Source organism: Lonchura striata, chromosome 25, assembly GCF_050655825.1.
Source record: "Lonchura striata isolate lonStrDom1 chromosome 25, ASM5065582v1, whole genome shotgun sequence".
Classification (NCBI taxonomy): Eukaryota; Metazoa; Chordata; class Aves; order Passeriformes; family Estrildidae; genus Lonchura; species Lonchura striata.
In genome coordinates this window covers 1,181,369-1,208,939 of record NC_140727.1, presented here as the reverse complement: position 1 = coordinate 1,208,939, position 27,571 = coordinate 1,181,369, and the positions used below count along the sequence as shown (strand labels likewise).

General features: G+C 58.9%; 4 protein-coding genes across 15 annotated transcripts; all 4 read left to right on the top strand.

Annotated features, from left to right (window-relative positions):
- On the top strand, positions 1-8,008 carry SEMA4A (semaphorin 4A). 7 transcript variants are annotated; one of them, XM_085560983.1, is made up of 15 exons: positions 6-143; positions 2,896-3,033; positions 3,997-4,157; positions 4,270-4,332; positions 4,414-4,512; positions 4,990-5,098; positions 5,210-5,326; positions 5,416-5,546; positions 5,769-5,938; positions 6,015-6,162; positions 6,399-6,588; positions 6,675-6,790; positions 6,884-7,047; positions 7,119-7,231; positions 7,322-8,008. In XM_085560983.1, exons 2-15 carry the CDS (start codon positions 2,898-2,900, stop codon positions 7,900-7,902), a joined length of 2,298 nt encoding a protein of 765 aa, XP_085417109.1. In that variant the 5' UTR covers positions 6-143; positions 2,896-2,897; the 3' UTR covers positions 7,903-8,008. The 7 variants fall into 7 exon arrangements, with proteins under 7 accessions (XP_085417112.1, XP_085417109.1, XP_085417108.1 ...); XM_085560982.1 differs by having other exon boundaries at positions 79-143; positions 4,028-4,157; XM_085560981.1 differs by lacking the exon at positions 6-143 and adding an exon at positions 233-1,572 and having other exon boundaries at positions 4,028-4,157.
- Positions 8,009-9,375: 1,367 nt separating this feature from the next.
- Positions 9,376-19,255, top strand: SLC25A44 (solute carrier family 25 member 44). Of its 3 annotated transcripts, none has more exons than XM_021532201.3 (5): positions 9,376-9,521; positions 13,539-13,649; positions 13,961-14,688; positions 16,581-16,708; positions 17,095-19,255. In XM_021532201.3, the coding sequence occupies exons 3-5, from the start codon at positions 14,067-14,069 to the stop codon at positions 17,284-17,286; spliced, it is 942 nt and encodes a 313-aa protein (XP_021387876.1). In that variant the 5' UTR covers positions 9,376-9,521; positions 13,539-13,649; positions 13,961-14,066; the 3' UTR covers positions 17,287-19,255. The 3 variants fall into 3 exon arrangements, with proteins under 3 accessions (XP_021387876.1, XP_021387878.1, XP_077645500.1); XM_077789374.2 differs by having other exon boundaries at positions 9,512-9,648; XM_021532203.3 differs by lacking the exon at positions 13,539-13,649 and having other exon boundaries at positions 9,382-9,521.
- A 1,249-nt stretch (positions 19,256-20,504) lies between these two features.
- Positions 20,505-24,472, top strand: PMF1 (polyamine modulated factor 1). 3 transcript variants are annotated; one of them, XM_021532282.3, is made up of 5 exons: positions 20,505-20,692; positions 20,815-20,920; positions 21,602-21,702; positions 22,373-22,568; positions 23,407-24,472. In XM_021532282.3, exons 1-5 carry the CDS (start codon positions 20,532-20,534, stop codon positions 23,458-23,460), a joined length of 618 nt encoding a protein of 205 aa, XP_021387957.2. In that variant the 5' UTR covers positions 20,505-20,531; the 3' UTR covers positions 23,461-24,472. The 3 variants fall into 3 exon arrangements, with proteins under 3 accessions (XP_021387957.2, XP_085417133.1, XP_085417132.1); XM_085561007.1 differs by having other exon boundaries at positions 22,454-24,472; XM_085561006.1 differs by having other exon boundaries at positions 22,373-24,472.
- A 147-nt stretch (positions 24,473-24,619) lies between these two features.
- BGLAP (bone gamma-carboxyglutamate protein) lies at positions 24,620-26,594 on the top strand. Of its 2 annotated transcripts, none has more exons than XM_085561011.1 (4): positions 24,620-25,292; positions 25,522-25,566; positions 26,162-26,228; positions 26,349-26,594. In XM_085561011.1, the coding sequence occupies exons 1-4, from the start codon at positions 25,232-25,234 to the stop codon at positions 26,476-26,478; spliced, it is 303 nt and encodes a 100-aa protein (XP_085417137.1). In that variant the 5' UTR covers positions 24,620-25,231; the 3' UTR covers positions 26,479-26,594. The 2 variants fall into 2 exon arrangements, with proteins under 2 accessions (XP_085417137.1, XP_021387885.1); XM_021532210.4 differs by having other exon boundaries at positions 26,346-26,594.
- The last annotated feature ends 977 nt before the right edge of the window (positions 26,595-27,571 follow it).

Genomic DNA, 27,571 nt, shown 5'->3' with positions numbered 1-27,571 from the left:
GGTGCGGGGGTCTCGGGGTGCGCAGCCCCGTGCCCGTCCGCCAGGGTCTGCGGTGCGGGGGGGGGGCCGAGATGCAGCCGTAGCCATGGCGACGTGAGCCGGATGCGGGGCCGGGGGATGCTGCTCCCGCCCGCCCGCCGCAGGTCGGTACCGCCGCTCCGCGACCGGGGCCGGGGGCGGCCGGGGGGCCCGAGGGGGTCGGGGGAGGCTCCGAGGGGGCGGCAGGTCGAGCGGGAAGGGGGACGTCGCCATAGTGGGGTTGGGCTTGGGGGACCCCCAGCGCTGATGCTGCCAGCCAGCAACAAAGAGGCTGAGGTGCCGGCCCTGGGGAGACCCCCGGGACCCCCCGGTACCCCCCGCACTCCCTGCCTTCACATTCCTCCCTTTCCCCTATCTCCTGGGCACCCCTCCACACCTCCTGCACCCCTCAGCTCCCTCCTGTGCATCCTCCTCTCTCTTACCTGCACCCCCCCCCGGCTCTCCCCACCCTTCCTATCGAACAACCCCATCGACACAATCGTCTCCCATTTCCTCTTGCGTACACCCCCCAGTTCCTCCCCTTCATCCTCCCATGCCTTCAGTGCAACCCCCCTCCTCCCTTGCCTCCCGTCTCCCACACACACACCCTGCTCTGGATCTCGGGGCTTCCCCCAGCCCCCCTTGGGTGCTGGGAGCATTCCTGCACCCCCCACACCACAGGGCTGCTCCTGGATGTGACGTGGGCAGGGGACTGGAGTCCAGCTGCAGAGAAGGACCAAACTCTTCTCTGCGGTGGGAAATTGAGGCACGGGGAATGTCTGAGCAGCTGGCAGATCAGTGCCACCAGCTCCACACTCCCCTGCTCACCTTGCAAGGGCTGGGCCTGGCTCCATCCTGTGGCAGGTGATGTGCTCTTTGCAGGGAGTGTGCGTGTTCATTGACAGCACAATATTCCCTGGCTTAGAGGGAATCCTCCAGGAGGAGACCCAAGCAGGAGCAACACCCATGAAGCCACAGCTGTGGTCAACCTGAAAGCACCAGGGAAACCTGACCCACCGCAGTGTTGAGACCCTCGGTGGGACTCCCTCCCATGTTCCAAATCTTATATAGGGAGGCTGTAAATTACATTCCCCCCACCATGTCCCCAGAGCACTGTGACCAGGGGACCCAAAAAAGAGGAGAGACCAGGCTGAGAAGGGATTCTGCCTTCCCACGCTGTCAGAGCAGCCGTGAGGCTGCTGTCACCTCACATCCTGTGTCAGCCCTGGCTCACGCTGGCGGTTTTCCTCAGCCCCACCACAGCCCCAGTCAAGCCTTCAGCCTCACCGAGGAGCCTCTGCTCCCGTTTCTATCCCGCCTCCCCCTCCGCGGCCTCGGTGGCTATGGCCCAGGGCAGAACAATGCGGCCGGTCCAAGGCTCCGTGCGGCCCCGTCCCCCAGGCAGCCCTTTGCCAAGTGGGAAATCCGGGGCAGAGTAACCTACTTTCTGTGCTCACAAGGAGCTTCTGTCCCAGCCAAGCAAGGTGGTGAGCACAGCGCTGCCCTCCCGGGGCTCCATGTCCCGCTGGGCTGCTCTGGGGATGGGAGAGGCAGGTAAGGAGGCCCCAGCAGGGTGGGATGCTCCTCAGCCTTGTCCAGAGGGATATTGGGGTACCTCAGGTATGGCTCTCATGTTGAGGAACTCCAGGGCTTTGGCTTTGGGGGGGTTTCTTGCCTACAGCCATCCCAGAGCAGCCTGGGGTTAAGGATGGACTCTCCAGGTAAATGGGTTCCTGGAACAGCTGCAGGAGCTTTGTGGGGGTGCCCCGTGGGGCTGTTTGTGGGGAGCCATGCTCTGCCCTGGGGGGCTGGTTTTTTGGGTGATGCCTGCCCCCCTGGGGCTGGTTTTGGGGATGATACTCAGGCCTGCCGTTGGCCCATAGAATCCACAGGAAAAATGCCATTGTGTCCCTCACCCCAAAGATTTCCCCAGCAAGCAAAGCCAGGCATCTGGGCACACCTTTGTCCCCCACGTCGCCCCTTGGAGGAGCAGAGCTCCCTGGTTCCCATGCCAGCTGCCTCCGCCAGGCTTCGCTGCTGTCCCTGCGGGGGTGCGAGGCAGGGGAGGCGGGCGCAGGCACCCACTGCCCCAACCTGCCGGGGCTCGTCCTCTTCCAGCAGGACTTTCAGGTTCCCGCAGTCCCGGCGGAGCCAGGCAGGGCTGGGCTGGGCCGGGCTGCAGCGAGCCCCGCACGAGCCGGGCTGGGAGCTCGGCAGCCCGGCCGCGGCTGCCGATCGGGACATGGGCCCACGGGAGACGCGTGGCCGCAGCCCCCGCGGCTCGGGCGCCTGCCTGGTGCCCGTGCTCCAGCGGGGGAGGTGAGCGGCCCGGTCCTCGCCCGCCAGAGAGGTAATGCCGCCCGCTGGGGACACGGTGGCCAGCAGCAAAGGGGCCTGGGGACCGTGAGGTTCTGCAGACGGGGCTCTTCCCCCAGGGCTGCTGGCATCAGCTGCAGAAAGAGCTGCAGGAAGGGGCTTCCCGTGCGTGTTCCCCCCATTTTGTGGACGCTCTGATAACTGGTGGAGCGAACAGAGGAATCCCTGGTGGGGATGGGCTCTGAGGCTCTTGGGCCAAAGCCTCTGCACACTGTGCCGAGGTCCCGTGCAGGAGCCCAGAGGGTGAGGGTGAAACAAGGGGAAACCTCTGACTGTGCCAGAGACTGTGGGCAGGAGCCCCGCAGGGCGAGGGGACATCTCTGAGTGCCGATGCAGCAGTGGGAAGTTCGTGCCCAAACTGGGGGGGTCAGTGGGGCTCGAGGTGCTGAGGGCCCCCCATCCCCCACCTCCTTGCCGGGTGCTGCTTCCCCGTCTCGTTTCCGCCGGGTGCAGTGACACGCAGCCCGGCAGCGTGTGCCCTCACCCTCGGCCTCTCCGCAGGGATGGTGGTGGGACCCTCCTGGGGCGCATCCCTGCCGCCCCCCGCCATGCCCGCCGCCCTCCGCCTGCTCTGCGGGGTGGTGGTGCCGGCTGCCCTGCTCTGCGCAGAGCCCCTGCCCCGCGTCACCTTCCCCAGCGGTGAGTACGGCCCCGGGAAGGGCTGGGACAGCGCGGGAGGGGGGTACACAGCCTCTGCTGGGAGGGCGGCCATCCCCAGGGCTGAGCATCCGGCAGCAGGAACCTTGGCGTGCTCCCCATCATATCCCCAGCCCGCCCCATCACTGACCCTCCCGTGGGGCTGGAGACAGCGCCAGTGCCCGCGGGGGATGTGATGGGGGACGAGAGTAGATGAGGCTGCTTGGCACCCCAGCACCCAATGGGCCAGATCCTACAGTGATTTTGTCACCCTGCTGGCACCCAGGGTCTGCTCACGGTCACCCTGGGGGGACGAAAAGCTGCCTCTGGAAGGGACAGGGCACGGCATGTCCAGCTGGAAGGCAAAGCAGGAGATTGGAGGGGCTGTGATGTGGCAATCAGGCTGCAAGAGGGTCTGTGTGCCATGGCAGGGTCAAGCCTTTCCAGCCCTGACTGCACTGTCACTTCCTTTTCCCCACGCAGCTGTGCCCAAAATTGCAAAAACCCTCTGGTTTTGGTGTTTGCTGGGGATGAATGAGAACCTGCAGTCCCTGGCTGTGCCTGAGGGCACCCTGGGGGCTGGTGATGCCCCCCAGCCTGGCACCCTGGGGCTTGAAATCCCTCCAAGGTGGCACCCTGGGGCAGTGCATCCCCCAAACAGAGCACTACCCTTGGCCATGGTACCAAAGCATCACAGGCACAGCTTGGGGGGGAAATGTCCCCCATTTCTGGAGGTCTGCAGCTTGGGGATGCTCAGCTCTTGCAGTAGGAGCTGGAGGGGACAGTGGGAGGGGGGAACCTGGAGGGTGAAGGGGTGATGGTGATGTGGGTGCTGAAGGGGAAGAACTGCACCCCATTTCCTGTGTGGGATGAGCCTCAATGGCAGCTGCTGCCACATCCGCACGCCAATGATGGTGGTGGGGTGTGTGTGACCCCCGGCCTCCCTCACCCCTCTGCTCCTGCCAGGGGACCCCCGGCGGACCCTCACCCACTTCAGCCAGGACAACATCTCCCATTACGACATCTTCCTCCTGGATGAGAGTGAGGAGGAGCTGTACGTGGGGGCACGAGACTGGGTGCTGGCCCTCACTGTTGGCACCCCTGGCAGCATCCGTGCCAAAGCCTCGGTGAGCAGCCACCACTTCTGGGGAGGTGGGAGAGGGAGGTGCCTCTGCTGTGTTTCAGTTTCCCTGTGGGACTGGACTCAACAGCCCAGGGACATCTTCATTTCCTTTGCAGATAATGTGGGGAGCCACAGATGAGAAAACCTCTGAATGTGCTTTTAAGAAGAAGAGCCAAGAGGTGAGATGGCCCTGTGGGGGCTCAGGGATCCCACAAAGCTACTGGGGTGCTCATCACCCAGTTCTGCTCTTTGCCCCTCAGACTGAGTGCTTCAACTTCATCCGAGTCCTGGTGGCCCTGAACCAGACCCACCTCTACGTCTGTGGGACCTACGCCTTCAGCCCCGCGTGCACCTACATTGTGAGTGTCCTCCCCAGGGCAGGCCACTGGGGTCACTGGGCAGGCTGTAGTGTTGTTGTGAGGACCCAAAAATACGGGCCCAGAAGTGAGTTGCATCATGGGGGTCCCCAGGATGTGGGTGCTGGGTGTCCCCCCCAAGGAGCCCTTGGTGATTCTCACTCAGCTGCCAGCAACTCTTCCTCTGGCAGGGAAACCCCAGTTTTGGGTCCCCTCAGGTGGCTCCAGGCTCTCTGTCCCTGCCTCAGTTTCCTCCATGCTGAGCACGTGGTGGGGACTGCCACTCCCCAGAATGAAAATGAGGAAAGGTGAGAGGAGCTGGGTACCCACAGCATCCTCTGCCATCAGCCCCTGTCATCATCCCCGCACCCACCTTGAAGACATGGGACACTCTATGTCTGCAAGGTATTCCACAGTCATTCCCTACAGATTTGGCATTGTTTCCAGTCCTTTGGCTGATTTTTCTCCCGTTTTCTACAGCACCTGGAAAACTTCACACTGGTGCCCAGTGGCAGAGGACAGCCCTTCCTGGATGGGAAGGGCCAGTGCCCCTTCGATCCCCAGCACACTTACACGGCCCTGCTGGTGGGTGAGTATGGTGCCAGTGGCTTTGCAGGTGGGCTCCCATCCCTGGGATGGAGTGGAGGGCGAGGGTGGGGGGTCCTCACCGCGGCTCAGCCCCCACTGTGTCCCTGGGCAGATGGGGAGCTCTATGCTGGCACCATGAACAACTTCCAGGGCAACGAGCCCATCATCTCCCGCTCGCTGGGCACCCGCACCCTGCTCAAGACCGACGCCTTCCTCCGCTGGCTCTCGGGTGAGCAGAGGGAAGCTCCTGGGCAGGACTCCTGGGGAGGTGCCTGCAGCCCCCCACGGCTCCAGCTTCTCACCCACCTGTGCCTGTAGCCGACGCCGCCTTCGTGGCCTCCTTCAGCATACCTGAGGACGACAAGGTCTACTTCTTCTTCGAGGAGACAGCGGACGAGTTCGACTTCTTTGAGAAGCTCCTGGTGCCACGGGTGGCCCGTGTCTGCAAGGTGTGACAGCAGGGAATGATGGTGGGCTTCAGTGGGGGTACAGCGATGGAGGATGATGATGATGATGATGGAGACAATGGGACGGGGACAATGATGGGAGACAATAATGGGTATGATAGTTGTACTGTGATCAGCAACAATGGAAGGGGATGTCCCCTCCTTTATGGCAGGGGACAAAGAGGTCTTGTCACCTTGGTGATGAGCACCCTCTGACTCCCACAGAGCGATGTAGGGGGGGAAAAGTTGCTGCAGAAGAAGTGGACAACTTTCCTGAAGGCACAGCTGGTGTGCTCCCAGACCGGCCACTTCCCCTTCAACGTCATCCACCACGCCTTTGCCCTGCTCCGCCACGACGGCCGTGCCGACTTCTACGCAGTGTTCACCTCGCAGTGGTGAGTGCCCAGGGGTGTGGAGGAGGTCCAGGGGCCTGTCCCCTGCCTCTGCCCACCTGGCTGTCCCTCCCTATAGGCAGGCGGGCAGGGCGGGCAGCGCCGTCTGTGCCTACAGACAGGAGGATCTGGAGAAGGTCTTCGAGGGCAAGTACAAGGAGCTGAACAAGGAGAGCTCTCGCTGGACCGTCTACAGTGGCCCTGACATGAGTCCCCGGCCTGGCAGTGTGAGTGTGCCCACTCAGGGGGACTGGACTTTCCAGGGGACAACGCTGGTCCCCAAGAGATGGGGTCTGTCTATCCCCGTTTGCCCCGCGTGCTCGCACTGCAGGCGGCCTGAGAAAGGAGAAGGGTCGCTCTGCACCCCACTGATGCTGGCCAGGGCAGCATGGTGATGCAGCACATCCTCCCCTCCCATGCCTCAGTTTCCCACACCAGCACAGACCCCTCTCTCCCCACACAGTGCTCCATGGGTGCCTCCTCGGACAAAGCCCTCTCCTTCATGAAGGACCATTTCCTGATGGACGGGAAGGTGTCCCCCATGCGGGGGCAGCCTCTCCTGGTGAAGTCGGATGTCACCTACACGCGCATCACGGTGCACGAGACCCGCGGCGTGTCGGGGACCACGTATCGTGTCATGTTCCTGGCCACAGGTGGGGTGATGGGGGGGCACACAGGATCACCCATCTGACCCTCCCCGTGGCTCCAAAGCCTCAGCGGTGTCCCCTGTGCCCCACAGCCGACGGTCTCCTGCACAAGGCAGTGGAGCTGTCTGGGGGTGCCCACATCGTGGAGAGCATCCAGCTCTTTGCAAGGCCAGAGCCGGTGAAGAACCTGCTGCTGGCGCCAGGGAAGGTAGGGCAGGTGTGACCACCAGACACCCAGCAGCCATCCAGTGCCAGCGCCGGGGCCGAGGGGAGGCTCAGCCCTGCACCGCTCCCTCCCCAGGGCATCCTCTATGTGGGCTACTCCAGAGGCGTCCTGCAGGTCCCGCTGGCCAACTGCAGCCTGCACCGGAGCTGCGCCGAGTGCGTGCTGGCACGGGACCCCTACTGCGCCTGGCACAGCCCCGAGGGCTCCTGCCGGCCCGCCCACCTTGCCTCCGAGAGCAAGTGAGCAGCAGCTGAGAGCGGGAGGGGGTGTGGAGGTCACTGGGATGCTGACCCCGCTCTCCCGGCCGCAGGAGCGCGTGGCTGCAGGACGTTGAGACAGGGAACCCGGGCACCGTGTGCCACCGTGGGAGGAGCGCAGCCATGCCCCGATCCTGGGGGGCACCGGAGGACCCCGCTGTACAGGGTTGAGTATGGGAGCACAGCGGGATGGGGTACACGGGGTGGGACGGGGCACATGGGGTGCACCACATCACCCTGTGCTCCACACCCACAGGGCTCAGCCCCCGGCTGAACGCCGTGGTCCCCCTGCCGTGCCCCCGCCACTCTGCACTGGCCACCTACAGCTGGCAGCAGCCCAGCGGTGCCCAGGGCCACACGGTGCTGCAGCCCGACCACACGCTGGTGGTCATCATGCAGCAGGGAATGGCCGGCACCTACAAGTGCCAGGCCACAGAGAACGGCTACACCTGGACTGTGGCGCAGTACCAGCTCCGGGACTCGGGCGGGGACGGGCCGGACGGGGGCACCCCCCGGTCGTACTGGCTGGAGTTCGTCACGGTGACGGTGCTGCTGGCCGTGACGCTGACCGCGGCCGCCTGCCTGGCCCTCCTCACCTACCGCGACCAGCTCAGGGCCCGCAGCAAGGTGCGGGGCTGCAGCACGCCCCACAGCCCCCCGGCCCGCCCCCGGGAGAAGGTGCCCCTCAACGGGGGCACCAGGGAGCCCCCAGCACCGGGAGCTGCCACGGAGGAAGAGGAGGAGGATGAAGGCTCGCAGGCTTGCTGCCTTCAGCTTGATGGGGACATCGACGTCGACAACAACCGGCTCCACGTGCCAGCAGGGGACAGAGCGTGACGCTGCCAGCGGGTCAGGGAGACCCTGGGGAGGGGGGTGCGGGGAGGGGTGTGAATGTGAAAGGGTTTTTGGTTTTGTTTTATTTAATACACCTGTTTTAACCTAAGGCTCCCATTCTGGGGCTGAGGGTGGAATGGGCCCCGGGAGCAGCGGGCGTGGGGTGGGAGAAGAAGATGGGAGGGGGCAATGGAGTGGCACGGGGAGAGAGTGGAGGGTGAAGGAAGGTCACAGGGACAGGCCAAGGATGTGGCACAGAGGAGAAATGTCCCCGTGGGGTGGGGACGGCTGGAAATGGTGGATGCTGACACCAGTGTTACCCCAGGGAACAAACCAGGTGCCATAAAAACCTCACCGTGGGGCAGTGGGCTCCGTCAGCCAGGCCCGTGGGCACCCACCCAGCACTGCCACTGCCCCTCGGTGCTGCGCGCCCCCGATCCCGGGGTCCCCTGAGTGGCAGAGCCCCCCTGGTCCCTGGCTGTCCCCCCCGCCCACGTCCCACGCCTTGGAGCTGCCTCTGGAAGCCAAAGCAGCTGTACATTTCCCTGCTCCCTGCTTTTTTATTAAAAAAGGAAAAATCAATGCCTCGCACTGCTGGGACTCTGGCGAGGCCCAGGACAGGGGAACACGTGTGCACACGTGGGCGTGCAGGGACATGGGTGGGTGTGCAGGAACACACGTGGGCCTGCAGGGACACACGTGGGCATGCAGGGACACACATGGATGTGCAAGGACACGAGTGGGTGTGCAAGGACACGGGTGGGTGTGCAGGGACATACGTGGGTGTGCAGGGACACACGTGGGTGTGCAGGGACACACGTGGGTGTGCAAGAACACGGGTAGGTGTGCAGGGACATGTGTGAGTGTGCAGGGACACACGTGAGCGTGCAGGGACACACGTGGGTGTGCAGGGACATGGGTGGGCATGAAGGGACACGTGTGAGTGTGCAAGGACATGGGTGGGTGTGCAGGGACATGGGTGGGTGTGCAGGGACACGGGTGAGTGTGCAGGGACACACATGGGTGTGCAGGGACACGGGTGAGTGTGCAAGGACACACATGGGCGTGCAGGGACACACGTGGGCGTGCAGGGACACATGTGGGCCTGCCAGGACACACTTGGGTGTGCAAGGACACGGGTGGGTGTGCAGGGACACACGTGGGTGTGCAGGGACACGTGTGAGTGTGCAGGGACACACGTGGGCCTGCAGGGACACGCATTCCTGTGCAGGGTGTATGCGCAGCGAGGGGCACAGAGTGCCGGGAGTGTGACAGCTCTCTCACACCCGCCCATCACTCCCTCCCGTGGGTCCATCCGTGCTGTTTTCTGGCCTCGCCCCGGCCCCTCCAGCGCGCAGAACCCGCACGCAGCGCTGAGGGCCACTGGCCCTTTAAGAGCCGTAATTCGGCGCGGTCCCTTTAAGGCGCGCGCGCGCCCCCAGCCACCCTCTTTACTGCAGGCCGGAAGTGAGCGGGCACTTCCGGTGCGACCTCTGCCCGGTGCCAAGATGGCGGCGGCGCCCGGGCGCTGACGCCGCCGGTCACTTCCGGCGGGGAGCGGCCATGGCGCGGCGGGGCCGGCCCGGCCGGCGGCTCTCGGGGCTCCCTCCCGCCGCCGTGAGGTGAGGGGCTGCCGGGGCCGGGGCCGGGGACAGGCCTGGCCTGGGCCCGCAGCGGTGCGGCACGGCCCGACGGTGGCGGCCCGGCGCCGGTGCGGGCGGCGGCGGCGGCTGAGCGGGGCCCGGGCAGGTGTGGAGCTGCGCGGCTGGACGGGAGGGCGGCAGGGGGGGAGAGGGGGCGGCTGGCGAGGGGCGCGCGTGAGGCGGGATCGGGTACGGGGTTGGTGTGAGACCCCTCGAAGGACCCGGGAGGACGGGCCGGAGGGCCCGGGGCACAGGGGAAGGGCCCGGAGCCGCTCGGCGAGGGGCAGGCGGGACAGGGCTTGAGCCCCGCGGGGAAAGGAGCTGCAGGGTCCGGGGACCCTCCTCGGGGCAGAGCCCGGAGGCTGCCCGGGTGGCTGGGGAGCCAGAGCCCCCCGGGGGTACCGCTGGCCTGGGGACAGCGAGGACAGCCCCGGCACACGGAGCCGCGGGGCTGGGGACGCGCCTGGCCCGGCAGTGACCTTGAGCGGACCGAGCCGTGCCGCCGTTCGGTGCCCCCGAGCGCGGCCGAGCTGCTGCGGCCGGCGGTGGGAGCGGGGGGCTCTGCCCGCGGGGCGAGCACGGTGCTGCCATCGGAGAGGCGCTGCCACGGCGGAACACGGCTGTCCCCGGGGCTGCCACGGCGGAGCACGGCTGTCCCCGGGGCTGCCAGGGGCTGGGTTAGAGCTGCACTCCCTCCTGTGCCGGGTTCGGGTTCTGTCCCTCCGCGGGTTGGGTTTGAGGAGCGAAGTGTGCGTTAGCTCAGCTCGGTGTGAGTGAGCTGGATGTGGCGTTAGCTGAGCTCGGTGGGATGGATGTGGAGCTCGGTGGGATGGATGTGGTGTTAGCTGAGCTCGGTGGGATGGATTGGAGCTCCGTGGGACGGATGTGGAGCTCAGTGGGATGATGTGGTGTTAGCTGAGCTCGGTGAGGTGGATGTGGAGCTCGGTGAGGTGGATGTGGTGTTAGCTGAGCTCGGTGAGGTGAATGTGGAGCTCGGTGGGATGGCTGTGGTGCTAGCTCACCTCAGTGAGGTGGATGTGGTGTTAGCTGAGCTCGGTGAGGTGGGTGTGGTGTTAGCTCACCTCAGTGAGGTGGAGGTGGCGTTAGCTGAGCTCGGTGACCTGCTCGCGGTGCCTTTAACACCAAGGTCAAGGTTCCATCCCGGATGGGCCATTCACATTCACTCCAGAGCTGGCCCCTGCTGGGCCCTGTCCAGCTCAGGCTGTTGTGTGATTCTGTGCTGGAGGAGGTGCCAAGCAGCCTGGGGCTGACTGCAGATGGTTCCCAGGCCGGTGCTCAGGCATTAGCATGCTGGGCAGGGCACGTCCCTGCCCGGGGCACACAAAGGCCCTGTCTGTGTTTGCCAGAGAATCATCTTTAGCTCCAGCTGCAGCAGCGAGTGGTTTGGGGACCAGACGGACAGGGTGGCATTAAAGGGCATGAACTGGGGGGTTTATACCGAGTTCTGTGTGTAGGAGACTGAGGCTGTGCCCAGATGAGAGAGCAGGAGCAGGGACGCCCTGCTCGGTACCGCCTGCTTGGATTTCCAGGCAGAAGTTCAAGAAATGCTGTTTTGTGCATGGTGGGAATGAACCACTGAGGGGTGCTTTTGGCAGGAAGCTGCTCCAGAGTTTAAGGATGTGTGAGCTGTGGTGTGCTTGTACCTTGTTTTGGAGGGCAGGTCAATTCTTAGGAGATGTAGATGGATTACTTTTATATCAGTCTCCCTAAAATTCCTTGGAAGATCATCAAAGAGTTGCTTAATAAGTGTGATGGGATCCCTGCCCTAAGCAAGGCCATGATCTAAATTTCTGGAAGATTAAATGCTCTGAGCAAAACTCTTTGTGTTGGCAGCGTAAGAATTGCAGCCATGCTGGAGCTGCAGCATCCCTTCCTTCTTCCACACAGGAGGGACTTGGAGTGCCTCAGAGCCATGGGGTCAAAGTGGCTTTGTCCAATGATCCTGAATGAGAGGAGTTATTGGTGAGAGTCCAGAGGAAGTATAGTTGTTTCCTCAAGAAGTTGTGGCTGAAATTCTAAACCCAAAGCACTAGAGCACATAAAACTAAATAAAGATCAAGGAATTATTATTGTTGTTGTTGTTTTGTTTTCCATTGCAGTAATAAGAATGTTTTTTGCAGGCAGCCCTTCCCTTTCCTTTGTGGGGAGCTCAATTCCATCTCTGGGTGGCAGAGGAATTTGGAGTATGGACTAAACCCTCAGGCTTCACCAGGGAATCATATTGGCTAGACTCTATTTTAATTTTTAAATGAAATATTAAGCTAGTGGGACTCTTAGCAAGAACTGAGCTGTGTTTTCATAGATGCTATGCACAGATAACTCCTGTGCAGGAAGCTTTGTGTGTCAAATCATGTCAATATTAGCAAACCCAGTAAGGCTGTAATTGTAACGAAAGCAATCCAGGCTTTCCTTAGCCAGGCTGGGGTGTTTGTTGTGCCTTAACTGCTAAGGCAATTGGCTGGCAGGGTGAAGTGTAGCTCTCTTTACAATGGTAAAAAGGTGGTTTTTGGGGGTGTTTTTAATTCCCCTGTCCATCTGCAGGAGCTGTGGTAGCCTGAAATGCCATTTGCCCCTGTTCAGCAAATATTTTGTTGGCCAACTGGCATTGAAATGGTCACTTAAGAGGACACCCACCCTGATCTGCCTTCATTTCATAACTGTAACTTCTTCTCTGTGCCAGAGGTAAACAACTTCCAGTTGTTACTGTGTTTCTAACAGAATGTCTCTGGCCTGTGTGAGTTCTTCATGAATTCTGAAGTGTTGAGACATTTCCCTAAGAGTCCCAGGCTGGTTTGGGTTGGAAGGGACCTTGAAGCCCATCTCATCCCACCCCTGCCGTGGCAGAGACACCTTCGACTGTCCCAGGCTGCTCCAAGCCCCATCCAGCCTGACCTTGGACACTTCCAGGGATCCAGGGGCAGCCACTGCTGCTCTGGGCACCCTGTGCCAGGGCCTGCCCACCCTGACAAGGAACAATTCCTTCCCAATATCCCATCTAACCCTGCTCTTAGTCAGTGGGAAGCCATTCCATCTGTCCTGTCACTCCAGGCTCTTGTCCCAAGTGCCTCTCCCTTGGAGCTCCTTTAGGCACTGATGTTATGGCTTGGTAATGTAAAGTGCCCCCAAATCAGTGTGTGGTGGTGACTGCCCATCCCTTTGAGTTCTCACCTGGTGAATCTGTTTTCAGATCAAGGTTTTTGGCTCCCTTGTTCCTGTTCCTGCTTCTTGCTCTAGCTCTGCTCTCCAGCAATTCAACTCGTGCCTTGGCACACACTTCCAGTGCCTGGAATACAAGTTATGATCCAGCTGCAGTCAAGCCTTTCCCAAAAGTTCAGCCACCCAAACACCCCAGTTTTTTTTTTTTTTAATTTGATGTGAAAGTAAGTCCTTACCAGCAGTGAACTGGTCCATGTTGTTTTGGGTGATTATCTGAGCTGTGCTTCTCCTGCTGCCTGGCCTTGTGTGTAGGTTCCCTTAGCCCAAGCTTGGCTAATCACTCAGAAAGTTAATTTACTAATTACAGCAGCTGAAAGTACCAGGAGCCTGGTTGTGGAGAAGCAGGTAGTGCCTGCTGGGACCTGGTGATGAGCTGCAGCACCTGGGGCTGGAGGAGGCTGAACCACCCCTCCCTCCTCCTCTTCCCCATTCCTGGTGCTCTGAGCACAGCCAGCAGTGGAAGGAAGGTTATCAGATCAGGAGTGTTGGAAGGGAGGGTGAACTTTGCTCATGTAGCTGACAAGCAGCTCAACAGAGACATCCCAGGCTGTCATTTAACCCCTTCTTTTCAGGATCTTGGTTATCAGTGTGGAGACTCTACGTGGCTGTCTTGCCTTGTTTTCCCATTGTTGTTCTTTTCACCTTCTCATCACCCTCCAGCTTTAGGAAGATAAGAATGGAAGTGCCCAAAGAAATGGGTCTAATTCACGCAGGGAATCTAGGAACACAAAAGGATTTGTCACTTTCTTCTTTGTACAGATCCTGGAATTGAAAAGTGACGTCCTGACACCTGGGAGCATCACGGGCTTGGAATGACTGGGGAGAAGCTGCTTTGGTTGGCCATCCCTGATCTTGCGTGTCCTTTAAAAGGTGTGTGTGCTGCTGGAGTGGTGCTCATCTGCTTCCGAAGGCATGGGAGCTTTGCTTTTCCACAGAGCAGTCTGGGCTGTGGTGAGAGCTGCTGCTGGAGCTCAGAAAACAGCCTCAGTAACATCAGAAGGTGTCACCATCAGCCACACGGTAGGGCCCTGCCTCTGGAGGTTACAGTCCCTCTGCTGGGCTGGCACGATGCTGTGCAAGGGCTTGCTGTGTGCCCCAGGAGAGTCAGCCGAGCTGGAGGTGATGTGGGCGGTTGTAGCGAGCGGGGCTTTGTCCTCTACCCAAGGGGTCTCTCATTTCAGGTGCCAGCACTTGCAGTCTGCTTGGTCAAGGCTGGAAGGCTGGGCCTGGATCTGCTCTGTACCTTTGAGGGAGATCTGGACCCCTCCTGCCTGAGCCCAGGGAGCCATGGAGGACAAACGGAACATCCCCATCATCGAGTGGGAGCACTTGGACAAAAGGAAATTCTACGTGTTTGGGATTTGCATGACTATGATGATCCGGGTGAGCGTTTACCCCTTCACGCTCATCCGCACGCGGCTGCAGGTTCAGAAGGGCAAGAGCCTCTACAACGGGACTTTTGATGCCTTTGTGAAAATCCTGCGGACAGAAGGGGCGGCCGGGCTCTACCGTGGCTTCTTGGTCAACACCTTCACCCTGATCTCAGGGCAGTGCTACGTGACCACATACGAGCTCACTCGGAAGTACGTGTCGCGGTACAACAACAACAACGCTGTCAAGTCCCTGGTGGCCGGTGGCTCGGCCTCCCTGGTGGCCCAGAGCATCACGGTGCCCATCGATGTCATCTCCCAGCACCTCATGATGCAGAGGAAGGGGGAAAGCATGGGCAGGTTCAAGGTGCAGAACCAGGATGGGAAGCGTCTGCTGGTCTTTGGCCAAACCAAGGACATCATTGTACAGATTTTCAAGGCTGACGGTTTTAGAGGCTTCTACAGGGGTTATGTGGCCTCGCTGCTCACTTATATTCCCAACAGTGCGGTCTGGTGGCCCTTCTACCACTTCTATGCTGGTAAGTGAAAGGAGGCTTGAAATGTCTCTTATCCCAGGAGAGCCAGAAGCCCCTCGGATGGACTCTTGACACTGTGGATTCAGCGTGATTTGCTTTCTCTCTGGGGGTGGGAGCAGAATCCGTCCTGAACTAAGCAGCTACATCTGGTTGTGTGGGAATTCTGCAGATGCTGGGTGGAAGTTTAACAGACAGCAGTGTTTCAATGCAGAACAAGGGGTCCAAGTGCTGTAGGACTTCAAACTGGATGGCTCCAGGCAAGTGGGCCTTCAAGCATCTGCTTTAACTTTCTCTTCCGCTAATCCCAAATAGTGCCTTCTCCACGGGAGTGAGGAAGGCAGAGTTTTGGAGCCACCATGTAAGTATAGTTCATCTTTCAGTTCATGTGAACTCAGGCATCTCATATATGGCAAAGGGACTTTTAGAGCCACAAATCTCATGGCAAAACCAACAGGCAGAGACAAGGGCCAGATCTTCCCTGGATTTCTGTCAGGTGTTGCTTCAGTTTTGGTAACTTTAAAATTGGCGCTGAGTCTTGTGATGGAAAACTGCACTCAGTAGAAAGTTCTTTCTCCCTAGCTCAGTTCTCACACTCCTTGGGGTGTTCCAAAGGCTAAAGGTGTTGGCCAGCTAAGGTTTACTTCCACCTCTGATGATCCTTTAGATTTCTGCTGTGCAGCTTTGCACATGGTTTTTAGGCATCTAGTTACCTAATTTCTGCTAAAAGGTGGTGGTAATGAGCAGTTTGGGTTTTGCTGTACTGGGCCTAAAGTACATCTTGGAGATCAAGATGCACCTGTTCTTCAAAATCCAGATGTCTCAAAGGTCCTGTGTACCTTCCAGAGTTCTGGGAGCTAGAGGAAGCATTGGTGCTGCATTTAAATGGCAGTGGCAGCTTGGCATGTTGGTCTGTACTTTGTGGGGGTGCTCCCATCAGTCTCCATGTCAACAGTTTATAAGACCAAAACCCGGTGTACAAACTGTAAGATTTTCATACCAAAAGGGCTCAAAGGAGGGCATGTAAGAAAAGGCAGTTGATATGGAAAGACCAGAGCTCTCAGCTTTCAGGTGTTTGCTCTTTCCCTGTCTTCTCAGTGGACATTGAAATGATGGGAAACAAGCCCCAGCTGTCAATGAATCTCCTTTGGCTGCATTTCCCAGTCCTCTGATCCTGGAGCAGCAGCAGCGTCACTGAACCCTCCTTGGGTTCAAAGGACACTGCTGGCCCTGATTCCAGACAGTGTTCAAGGTCTCAAACAGAGCTTCTTCCTTCCCTCCTGCCAGACAGGCTTCCTCATCATCCAAAACATGGGGCTTTGAACACTCTTCTCTCCAACTTTAACCAATAAAAGTTTGGGAGATTCAAATCCTATTGGCCAGGCAGCAGGAGCAGAGTGAGGAGATCTGGGATGAGCACTACATGGTGCTTTTCTCCTTAGGGATCCACAGTGGGATACCAGGGTATCTCCTAGACAGTGCCCAGTAGTGAGTGACAGCTTTCTGTACAGATCTCTGCAGACACCTTCCAACGAAGCCTTGTCTTAAGGCTTCCTCCACCTTCTAAAGAGGGTGGGTATTTTCGTGCTCTGTTTTGGGGATGTGGAAGCTTATTCTGTCCAATTTGCCCCACTGGCCTGGGAGCCAGAGTGGCAGCTGATGGGAGGCTGTGGGACAAGGCATGGGGAGTGTCCTGGAGCCACCAGTGTGATGAGTCCTGCTCCCTGTGCTGTGCCAGCTCCTGGTTGGTGTGGGAAGCACCACTTTGAGATTCTGTGGGAGGAGCTGGCAGGCTGTAAATCAGGGATTCTGCCCACTGCAAATCAGCTGGAGTTAGGGGGTGGAGTTACGGAAATGATAAGCATCCCCTGAAAGTTTCTTCTCTCTCCTGTTCCCAGAACAGCTTTCGAGTTTGACTCCTAAAGACTGTCCCCACCTCCTTCTGCAAGCGATATCAGGGCCACTTGCGGCTGCCACAGCTTCCACCCTCACCAACCCCATGGATGTGGTGAGGGCTCGGGTCCAGGTAAGAGCTCAGCTGCTGGCCACAGTGCAGGGCGGGGTTCAGCCTGGGCTCTCATCTCTGGTTTCAGGTGAGCTGCTTCCTTGCTCTCCCTGGCTAATGCTTAATTTGCTCTCAGCATTAGCAAGAGGAGCCCAGGGAGCAAGGCTGGCAGTGCCAGCCTGGCCTGCTCACACAGGCTTTCCCTTCAGAAAGGGAGAGCTGCTGCTTCCTGCTGCCTCCTTAGGACTTGGTGCTTTTTTTGCTGCCCTCCTCAGGGAGTTCTGGAGACCAGATCAAGGCTGTTGGACTGGCTGATCTGTTGTCTCCAGTGTTCAGCTGCAGCAGAGCCGCAGAGCAGCTCAGTATGGAGTCTGGCAGCTCTTTCAATGTTTGTTCTGGCATTGCAGGTGGAAGGCAAGAGCTCCATCATTCTCACCTTCAAGCAGCTCATTGCAGAGGAAGGTCCCTGGGGGCTGACCAAAGGCCTCTCTGCCCGCATCATTTCGGCCACTCCTTCCACCATCGTCATCGTGGTGGGGTACGAAACGCTGAAGAAGCTGAGCCTGCGCCCAGAGCTGGTGGACTCGAGGCACTGGTAGAGGCAGCTGGTGGAGGAGAACCTTCCTGTGAATCTGAGTTTGCAGGGGAGAGCCTGGGGTGCGACGCAGCTGCCGTGCCTTCGTCTCTGGCTGGTTTCACAGCACAAGGCGGATGCAAAAGCAACTGCACTTCACCTCTTTAGATTTGAGTGTCATGCAACGGTCTGCTGCTGGTTTTGCTTAAACTGTGACCTTTGGCAGTGCACTTTGCCTGGAACAGTCCATTCCAGGTGTGTGAATGCATCCTGGCAAGTTATTAATTCCTTTTTATTTAAATTAAAGATTTACTGGCTTAAGCAAAAAGCCAATTTATTCTCTTTAAATTATTTTCATCTTTGCCAAACTTCCAAGGAGACTCACAGCCTGCAGCAGGACCCTCTGCTGGGATGTCTCTAGTGGCAGTTGTGCTGTGGGAAGCTGGAAGCAGAAAATAGACAAGTGACGTTCTCCAATTACCTGCTTTTATTTCTAGAAGATGTGAGACAAGAGTAACCTGGAACCACTTCAGACCTGATTTCCTGCGTTTTGAGTAGATCTACATACTTGTTTTGTATATTCTTGGAAAATGTTCCCCATCTCTCATCCTCCAAACAGCAAGTGGCTGATAGCAAGTCGGGAGTTGAGCTGACTGTTTGGAATTAGCTGATGGCGGTTTTGACACCTAACTTGTGTTTTTAATCTGTTGTAATTTAATTTTTTTTTATTTTAGGGAAGCTTATTCTGATTTCTGGAGAACTGAATGGTTGTCCTGTGGCCTTGTTCAGTGTGTCAATCCTGCATGTTCAGAGTGGCTGCGGCCACTTCCCACCTTAGGTAGTTTAAGCCCAGAAATGCAGTTTAGAAGTGTTTGATCATGGTGCTGCCAGCAGCTGGATGAGGACTGAAAGGGCTTTGAGCTATAATTACATGGGATGTGGGGAAGGAAAAGCTTTTTGCTGGCTTTTGATCCGGTTCAAACCTGACAGGCATGTTTATATTGAATAAGAAGTGATGGTTCACTTCATGAGTTTAAATTCTGCTCATCCAGTTTGGGAAGGGCAAGGATAATGTTTTGCACAATTGCTGGATCAGAAGCCTGAGCTATGCTCTGTGTATTTTACCAGGTGAAAACTTCAGGGGGATGAAACCAGAGGCTGCTTTTTGGGGAGGGGAGGGGAGGGAGGGGATTGTTTGACTGCACTCTGCTGCTCTTGGTGGTTGAGATTTGCCTTTCATGCTGCCTTGCCCACACGTGGTGCTCATCTGGGTCTGCCACGTCCAGGGAGGTTTGGGGTGCACCTCCACACAACAGAGTGCACCACCCCCATTCCCCTTCTGCCATAACCAGGAATTTTGGTTGAGGTGTTGATCCTGCTGACCTGTGGCTGTTGCTGGGCTCCACTTGGCTGTCTCTTCCCAGGGGGACTCACCAAGTGTGGCTCTGCCCTTCGTCCCTGCCCAGCAGGCACTGGACATGCCACCGTGCCTGCTGGAGATGGAGAGTGCTGAAGCTGCTGCTGAGGAGGGAGAGGCTTCTCTGCTAAGGGCAGAGCTTGATTCTAAGGGGCAGTGCTGTGATGGGGCTGTGGGTGAGTCGTCAGAGCCCTCTTCATCCCGTTTTTGTTTCTTGCAGTGCTCAGAAAGGCACTGGATGCTGGAGCCACTGGTGGAGTTGTTGGAGCAGCACCTTCTGCACCTGCTCTGGCCACGTGTTTGTTGATTAAAAGTTGACACCAGTCAGCTCTTGCTCTAATAATAGATTCTGCTCTGAAAAGCAGAACAACAGAACCCCAAATCACAAGGCAGCAGGATGTTAACACTGATATCAACAGGAACAATAAGGATCAACCTCTGCCAGGTGCAGCAGGGCCAGTCCCAGTGTGCAGAACAGAGGGGCAGCAGCACCAGCGTGGGGAGACACTGTCAAACTTCATGTTCCTCTCGTAACCAGCAACGTTTCTTGACAACTAATAAACGTGAGAGACCTTCAGTTTGGTGCCTGCATTTAAAAGCACATGACCCTCCACCCCAGGGGAGGCTGCTGCTTTTTGTCGTGTCACAGAAAGGGTTTCACCCTTAGCCTTTAGACGAGGGCTAGGAGAGGGGCGGCTGCTCGGAGCGAGTTAAGGAGAACCGGAGCACGGGGAATGCCTGGAAGCAGCTGTGACCCAGAGCCACCCCCAGGGCGCGGCCCGGCTCCTGGTTGCCTCTTACATGGGAAAAGTCGCTTTTTCAATCTCTAACCGAGCTGAACTTTGCTGCTTCTTTTCTTCCTGAATTCTTCAGGCTCGATCGTTTTGTTTCACTAAAAGCCGCTGGGGGGCAGGGCGGGCATTTCTAGGAGCACTGGGGAGGGAAGGACGCTTTGTCACTGTGAAAAACGTTAATTATTTGATTTTTTTAAAATTTTAAAAGTTTAATAATAATAAAATTATTATAAAAATAGTAATATAATTAGAGTAATAAAATTTAGAGTTAGGATAGTTATAAGATAATAAAAAGTGAAGAATTATGGACGTCTGGATGCTCTCGGACTAAGTCACAAAAAGCATATTTTGTGAACAAAGGAATAACCTTAAAAGCAATAGCTTGTTGTATATTCGTATATCCTTCATGGTTATGCATACATTCTGTTTAAAACAAGAACTGTTTCTTGTATGTCAACTGTTTCCTTTAATCCCCTGGCGTCTTTGAGTCTGAGCAAGGCCTGAAGAAATTAGCTTCTTCTGATAAGAAAACTGTAAATTCCTGTTTTCTGGAAGATTTAGGTATTCCTCGAAGCAATTATCTCATTTCTTAAAAAAAACTTCATAGCAGAGTTTCTATTTTAACATTCTGTTGGAACCTAAAACTGTGTTTAACACATTATTTAAGAGAATTAATGCAGCATAACTTTCCACCATCACACATATCATATTCATTGTAACATTTGCGCAAAGCCAGTCATAAAATCTGCATTTTTCACAGTCGCGCTGCTTCGCTTCGGGGCCGGGCGCAGCCCCGCGCTGGAAGGCGGGACTTTCACCGCGGCGGTTTTTGTCACGGTTCGGTTCGGTTCGGACCGGGAGCGCCGGGCGGGGCGGCCCCGCCGAGCGGTACAAACGCTTCCCGCGCTCCTTTCCCGCGCTCCCTTCCCGCGCTCCCTTCCCGCGCTCCTTTCCCGCGCTCCCTTCCCGCGCTCCCTTCCCGCGCTCCCTTCCCGCGCCGGCGGCCGCCGGGGGCGGGGCCCCGAGCCGGTCTGGGGCGGCGGCGGCGCGCGCGGGGCCATGGCGGCGGCGGGCGGCGGCGCGGGCGGGGCGGAGCGCGGCGGGGCCGATGGCGGGGCCGATGGCGGGGCCGGCCCGGCGCCGGCGGCGGCCCCGGGGCGCGCCCAGGTGTTCAGCACCGTGGTGGACACGTTCCTCGAGAAGCTGGTGGCCGCCGCGAGGTGAGGCGGGGAGGGACCCCTGAGCCCGGTCCCAACCGTGCCGTGACCCTGCGGCCACCGGATCCCCGGGAACAGCCCCGCGGCCGCACCGTGAGCCCGTCCCGATCCTGCCCTCCTTGCAGCTACCAGAGATTTGTCAGCTGCTACCGCTGCGTCTACAAGCTGCAGCCGCCGCTGACCCGGAGCATCTACGATCAGTTCATCTCCCAGCTGCAGGCGTGCGTAAAGGTGAACGGGGGAGCGACCTGGGGGCTGCGGAGGGTTTGGGGTGTCCAAAAGGGGGTTCAAAGGCACGGGGAAAAGTGCTGAACAGGCTGACATTAAGGGCAGCAAATACATTTCCTAAATGGCAAAAGCAGAAAGCTGAGGCTGCTCTCCAGAGTTTTGTCTTTCCCAGAAAGTGCTGTAGGATCGTTCAGGTTGCAAAACACCACTGGGACTATCGAGTCCCAGCATTTCCCCAGCACTGCCAAGGCCACCACTAGACCATGTCCCTAAGTGCCACATCCACACATCTGTTAAACACCCCCAGGAACGGTGATTCCCAGGGTGAGGGCTCTTCTTCCAGGACAAAGTGGAAGGAATTTGGATAAGGGATGGACTGACAAGGGGGAATGGCTTCCCCCTGCCAGAGGGCAGGGTTAGATGGTATATTGGGAAGGGATTGCTCCCTGTGATGGTGCTGAGGCCCTGACACAGGTGCCCAGAGAAGCTGTGGCTGCCCCTGGATCCCTGAAAGAATTTAAATCCAAGTTGGACAGGGCTTGGAGCAACGTGGTCTAGTGAAAGGCCAAGGAACAAGATGTGCTTTAAGGTCCCTTTGAACCCAAACAATTCCCTGATTCCATGACCAGCAAAGACTCACAAGCAGAGTGGTGCCTGTGTTCACCTTGTGTCCTTCCTTCACAGGAGGAGATCCAGGAGGTGAAAAATGAAGGGAATCTGGAGGAGCTCTTCAGTTCCCTGGATAAGATCGTGGAGGAGGCAAAGGACCGGGAAAAGCCAGCATGGTATGGATGACCAGGGGTGGGGGTCATGTTCCTACAAGGGCAACAGGCAGTTCCTGGGTGATGTTGGGTGTCCTGTTGGCCTCATGCTGCAAGGGAGGGTCTGAAAGCTGCTGTGTCTTTACAGCAATGTCACGGGGCCTAAAACACACAGAAATCAGTTTAATCTGTGCTTCTCTGGGTGCAGGATCAATTTCCATTCACTTCCTTAGTGCAGGGAGGTCAGTGCCACTGAGATGGGGGGACAATCCAAAGGGCTGATGGGGTGTTTTGGGCACAGCACCTGTCCAGCAGCAGAGTCCCCCTGCGTGCTCTGTGTCCCTGCCTCGGGGCCTCAGCAGACACTGCAGGCTGAGCCAGCTGGGAGGCAGACTGGCGACTGTGACCAGAAGCAGAGGATTCTGTGTTCTGGGCTGGGGGGTGAATGACATCCTGCCTGTTCCAGGCACCCACGGAGGGTCAGGCTCGGGAGGAGCTCCCTGCTCCCTCCAGCAGGGCTTTGCCCTGGGTCCCCGCTCTGGCTGTGCCCAGTTCCCCGTGCCAGAGGAAGCTGGGGGAGCCCCAGAGGCGATCCCAGCTGGCTCAGCTCAGCGGGGTGGGCCCGTGCCGGGTGGGGTCTCTGAGCTCTGCTCTCTGCTCCCTGCTCTGGTGCTGACGCGTGCCGCGTGCGCAGGCGGCCCAGCGGGCTCCCGGAGCAGGACGTGCGCAGCGCGCTGCTGCCCTACCTGCTGCAGCACCGCGCCCACCTGCGCAGGGCGCTGCGCGACAGGGAGCAGCGCGGCGGCGCGGCGGCCGAGGCCGTGCTGGCGGGCAGGAACAGGATTGCAGAGCTGCAGCAGCTGATCCAGGCTCGCCAACAGGCCTGGCAGGTAAAAACAGACCGGAACAAACCAGCCCAAACCAGCCCAGCCCGAACCAAACCAACCCAAACCGACCCAAACAAAATCCTCCCAATCCAAACCGAACCATCCCAAACCGAACTGACCCAAACCAAACCATCCCAAACCGAACCGACCCAAACCAGCCCAGCCCGAACCAAACCAACCCAAACCGACCCAAACAAAATCCTCCCAATCCAAACCGACCCATCCCAAACCGAACCGACCCAAACCAAACCAGCCCAAACTGAACAGACCCAAACCAGCCCAGCCCAAACCAACCCAAACCAAACCATCCCAACCCAAACCAAACCATGCAAACACAAATCAAACCAACCCAGCCCAAACCAAACCATCCCAAACCGAACCCACCCAACCCAAATCATCCCAACCCAAACCGAACCAAACCAGCCCAGCCCATCCCAACCCAAACCAAACCATCCAAACCCAAATCAAACCAACCAAGCCCAAACCAAACCATCCCAAACCGAACCCACCCAACCCAAATCATCCCAACCCAAACCGAACCAACCCAGCCCAACCCAAACCAACCTCCTCACGGCACCTGCTGGAGCGGGGCTCAGTGGGGCCTGGAATGATTTCCAAACCCTCCACTTCTCCAGCACCTCCCCAGCAGCCAAGTCCTGCTGAAACTTTGGGTGTGGACATTGTCTCTGGAGGTCTCAGGTGCTTTTCCCTGTGCAGTGGGTGGGATGTGGAATGGTCCCAGGGGACAGCAGTGTGTGACATGCTCAGCTCACATTCAGCCCCGAGTGTGGCAGAGTGGGAGAAGCTTCGTGCTGAGGTCTGTGGGTTGTGTTCCTTCCAGGCAAGCAGTAAGGAGCAACGAGAACTCATCATGACATTCCAGGAGCCCCAGTGAGGCCACAGGATGTCCCACAGGCTCTGCTGAGACAGTTCATTGTCCCAAAGCACTGATGGGACAAGGTGTGTGCAGAACCCAAACTGACAATTACCCCATCAGGCCACCGGAGATGCAGAGGGACTGAAACAGCTGCTGGACTGGCACAGTTTGATCAGATTTGGTGCAGAAACAAAAAACCTTTGAGATCTTTGGAAATGGATGGCAATTCCATATTTCCTACTCAGCTAGACAGAGGAATGTCACAAAGTGTGTCTGTGCTCTCATCTGCTCCACTCAGTGCTGTGACAGGCTTGATTTCAGTTCCCAAAGCCACATTTGGTGTTTTGTAGCTGTTTTAGCTGTGCTTTAGCCAAAATTCAGTGCCTTAAGCCAGGCTGTGCCCAGGTCTGAGGAGCCCACGAGGAGCACGAGTGGGTCACTGTGCCTGCAGGTTCATTCAGTCTCCCTGTGTTCAGACCCTGCCTGTTGCAGATGTGGCAGCAGCTGCTGCACCAAGTTCCTCGTTCCCATTAATTCTGTTCTCCAAGTTACTTTCTAGCCCTGGTCCCCTCCCAGCAGCCTGAGGTATCTGGGGATCTGTGCAGAGGCTGGAACAGCCCTGCCTCTGCTTTGTGGGTTTGTAGCACAGGGTTTTCATGTTTTTCTGTGGAACCTTCTAGAGCCAGACTGGTTTTCCCCACCCAGAGTTGTCTGCTGCTGCCTCGTCTGTTTGCGGGCTGGGGAAGCGAAGGCTCCCAGGATCTCCCTGGCTGAGCCCCAGCAGTGACGGGTGCCTGCAGCACGGACAGGCTGTTCCTGGGGCTGGGCAGGGAGTGAGGAGAGGCCCCGGGCTGAGTCCCTGGTCTCTGCCCGAAGGAGAGGCCCTGCCCTGGGACACGCTGGGAGGGGCAGCGGCCGCTTTCCCCACGCCCCAGCCTCTGTAAGCAATTAGAGTTGCCTGGCGTTTCCCCTCTGCCTCCCCTCGCTCTGCTGGAATCTCAATAAATTGGGGCTGTTGTTCCCAGTCTGGCTCCCGCTGTGTTCTTGGCTCACATACTCTGTATTTATGGCTTTGTCTGACAAAGGCTCTGCTTCAGCAGTTCTGTCCACCCTCTGCCCCAAAGCCTCCAGTTCCGCTTTTTGAGACAGGGCTGGGATTTACAGCATCAAAAGGTGGTCGGGCTCTGAAAGAAGAATGTTACTCAGGGGCTCGACTGCCCTGGCCACGCAGCATCTGCCCGTGGCAGGGAGGAGCTGCGGGGACCAAGGCACAGGCACCTGCTCACCGACCCCAGGGACGCTGTGACTGCCCAAAAGAAGCACCTGCTGGTCCCCCAGAAGTGGGCCAGCGAGTTCCCTCTGGCCCTGCGCATGGAGGAAAACCCCACGGGTTTTGGCAGGAAAGTCTCCCTGTGTCACAGATGATTCTGGGATCAGCAGTGGGAGCTGGGTCAGGGCAGTGGGTGACTGGGGAGCGCACGAGGAGCCCCCAGTGCCCCATCACCCATTCCAGCAGGGACTGGGCGCTGCCAGGCTGGCAGGGCTGGGCCCACCAGCAAATCCCCCCTGGCCTGGGGCCACTTTCCCCTCCCTTTGTGGGCTCTGGCTGGGCACAGGGGGACCAAGTTCATCCCAAACCACAATTGCCACCTCTGCCAGCAGCTCCGGCCATGGCGGATGTGCTGGAAATAACCCTGGTGAGGCCGTGCTCGCCCTCTGCCAAGGCCACGGGACCCTATAAAGACACCCCGGAGCCAGGGCTGCACTCAGCTCAGCACAGGAAGGCACCATGAAGTCCCTCGTCCTGCTGACCCTCTTGGCCCTGCTCACCCTTGGCCTCTGCCGCAGAGGTACGGGGGAATGCAGGGCTGCTGGGGACACTGGGGGTGGTTCTGTGCCCCGGGAAGAGCTCTGCAGGGAGCAAAGGGACTGGGAAAACTGCTGAGCTTTGGGCTGAGGGGCTGCAATGGGGACATAGGGACCAGAACTGGGGGATGTCAGTGAGGATGTGAGCTCCAAAAGGAGCGGGGTGAGAGCAGAGCCGTTCTGAGCCCACCCTCCCCTCCGTGTCACTCGCAGCCGCCGATGGCTCTGCCAGCACCCAGGACTCGCCCAGCTCTGAAGGTGAGTGATGTGGCTGGGGACAGGGGACACGGCTCTGACACACCGCCCTGGGAACAGGGGACACGGCCCTGGGGACGGCGGACACGGCCCTGAGCCACTGCCCTGGGGACAGGGGACATGGCCCTGGGGACAGGGGACACAGCCCTGACACACCGCCCTGGGGACGGGGGACACGGCCCTGAGCCACTGCCCTGGGGACAGGGGACACAGCCCTGGGGACAGGGGACACGGCCCTGAGCCACTGCCCTGGGGACAGGGGACACAGCCCTGGGGACGGGGGACACGGCCCTGACACACCGCCCTGGGGACGGGGGACACGGCCCTGGGGACAGGGGACACGGCCCTGGGGACGGGGGACACAGCCCTGAGCCACTGCCCTGGGGATAGGGGACACGGCCCTGAGCCACTGCCCTGGGGACAGGGGACACAGCCCTGGGGACAGGGGACAGGCCCTGGGGATAGGGGACACAGCCCCCTGCCCCACTGCCCTGGGGACAGGGGACATTGCCCTGGGGACAGGGGACACAGCCCTGGGGACAGGGGACAGGCCCTGGGGACAAGGGACAGGCCCTGCCACACCGCCCTGTCCCTGCAGCCTTCGTGTCCAGACGCGCCAGCGCCGAGGTGGTGCAGAGACAGAAGCGCAACTCCGGCTATGGCAGGTGAGGGATCTCTGGTGAGGAGCACGGCCCCACATGGCTCCCCCTTGCTGGCTCAGCCCAGGAGCCCCCGGCTCCCGTGGGACCCCCCGGACCCCTGGGTGCCCCGTTTGTCCCCAGCAGCGTCTCTGGAGCCCCGTGGGACCCCCTCGAGGCCAAGCGCGAGGTGTGCGAGCTCAACCCCGACTGTGACGAGCTGGCCGACCAGATCGGGCTGCAGGAAGCCTATCGGCGCTACTACGGCCTCGTGTAGCCCAGCCCTGCTCGGGGGCAGGGGCTGAGCTCCCCCAACCCGCCTCGGGCCCCCCTGTCCACCCTCTCAGCCTTTCTGTCAGCCCTGGAAAGAAATAAATGCAGATGGTCGAGCCAGTTCCTTCCCAAGCTTGGGTGGGTGGGTGGGAGGCTTCAGGGGATGTGCCCCATGTCAACCCACACAGCTGAGGACTCCTGCTTTCCCTCCCTGTGCCCTCCAAGGAGGAGAGCTGCACCCCCAGATCCTGCTCCCAGCAGTGAGGAGCCCAGAGCTGCACCATCATTATTCCACTTTAATTTAAAGCTCTTTCTCTCGAGCCTGCTGTTACTGGGGAGCAGCAGAGCTGCTCCATGCACCCCGGACCCCTGTGGCCTGCCTGGGAATTTCATCAAAAACCACCTTAATTACTCATTAACCTTGACACACACATGCAGGCTTACACTGCCGGGTCCCCACAGAGGATGGCACGTCATGCCTGCCCCAGATCCATGGAATCACGCTGGCTTGCCCTGGGAGAACTGAGGCACAGACTGGGCGCAGAGGGAGCTGGGAGAGGGACACTGCAAGACATCCAACAGCACCACAGAGAGGCTGCCAGGATGCTGGGTCCTGCCAGGCTCTGCAGCCCAGCCCCTCGCACGCTGTCACAGGTCCAGCCCATGGGAAGGCCTGGGGAGCTGCCAGAGCCACGGGTCTGGGCCAAGGCCACAGTCAAGGCGCTGGTGATGGCAGCGCTGCCCACAAGGGCCAGCCTGGCCGGGCAGAAGGTGCTGGGGATCTTGGTGGGGCTCAGGCGGCCCCACGGCCAAGCCTGGCACGGGCACACATCCCAGAGGATGCCCTCGAGCTGCAAGGGGGTGCCCAGCACAGAACAGATGTGGAAAAGCTGCTGGCTGTGGCTGCTGGGGCTCCTTGGACAGCTCCTGCTGCGAGGGGCTGCTCTGGGGGCAGGGAACAGAGCGCTGGCACTGGGGGCACTGGGGACTGCTGCTCATGATGCAGCCGGAGCAGCACCAGGGGATGTGAAGAGGAAGCTGGTGAGCAGCACAGAGGGGAGGTGGTGGCAGTAGCGACCTCAGCTGCACTCGAGGCA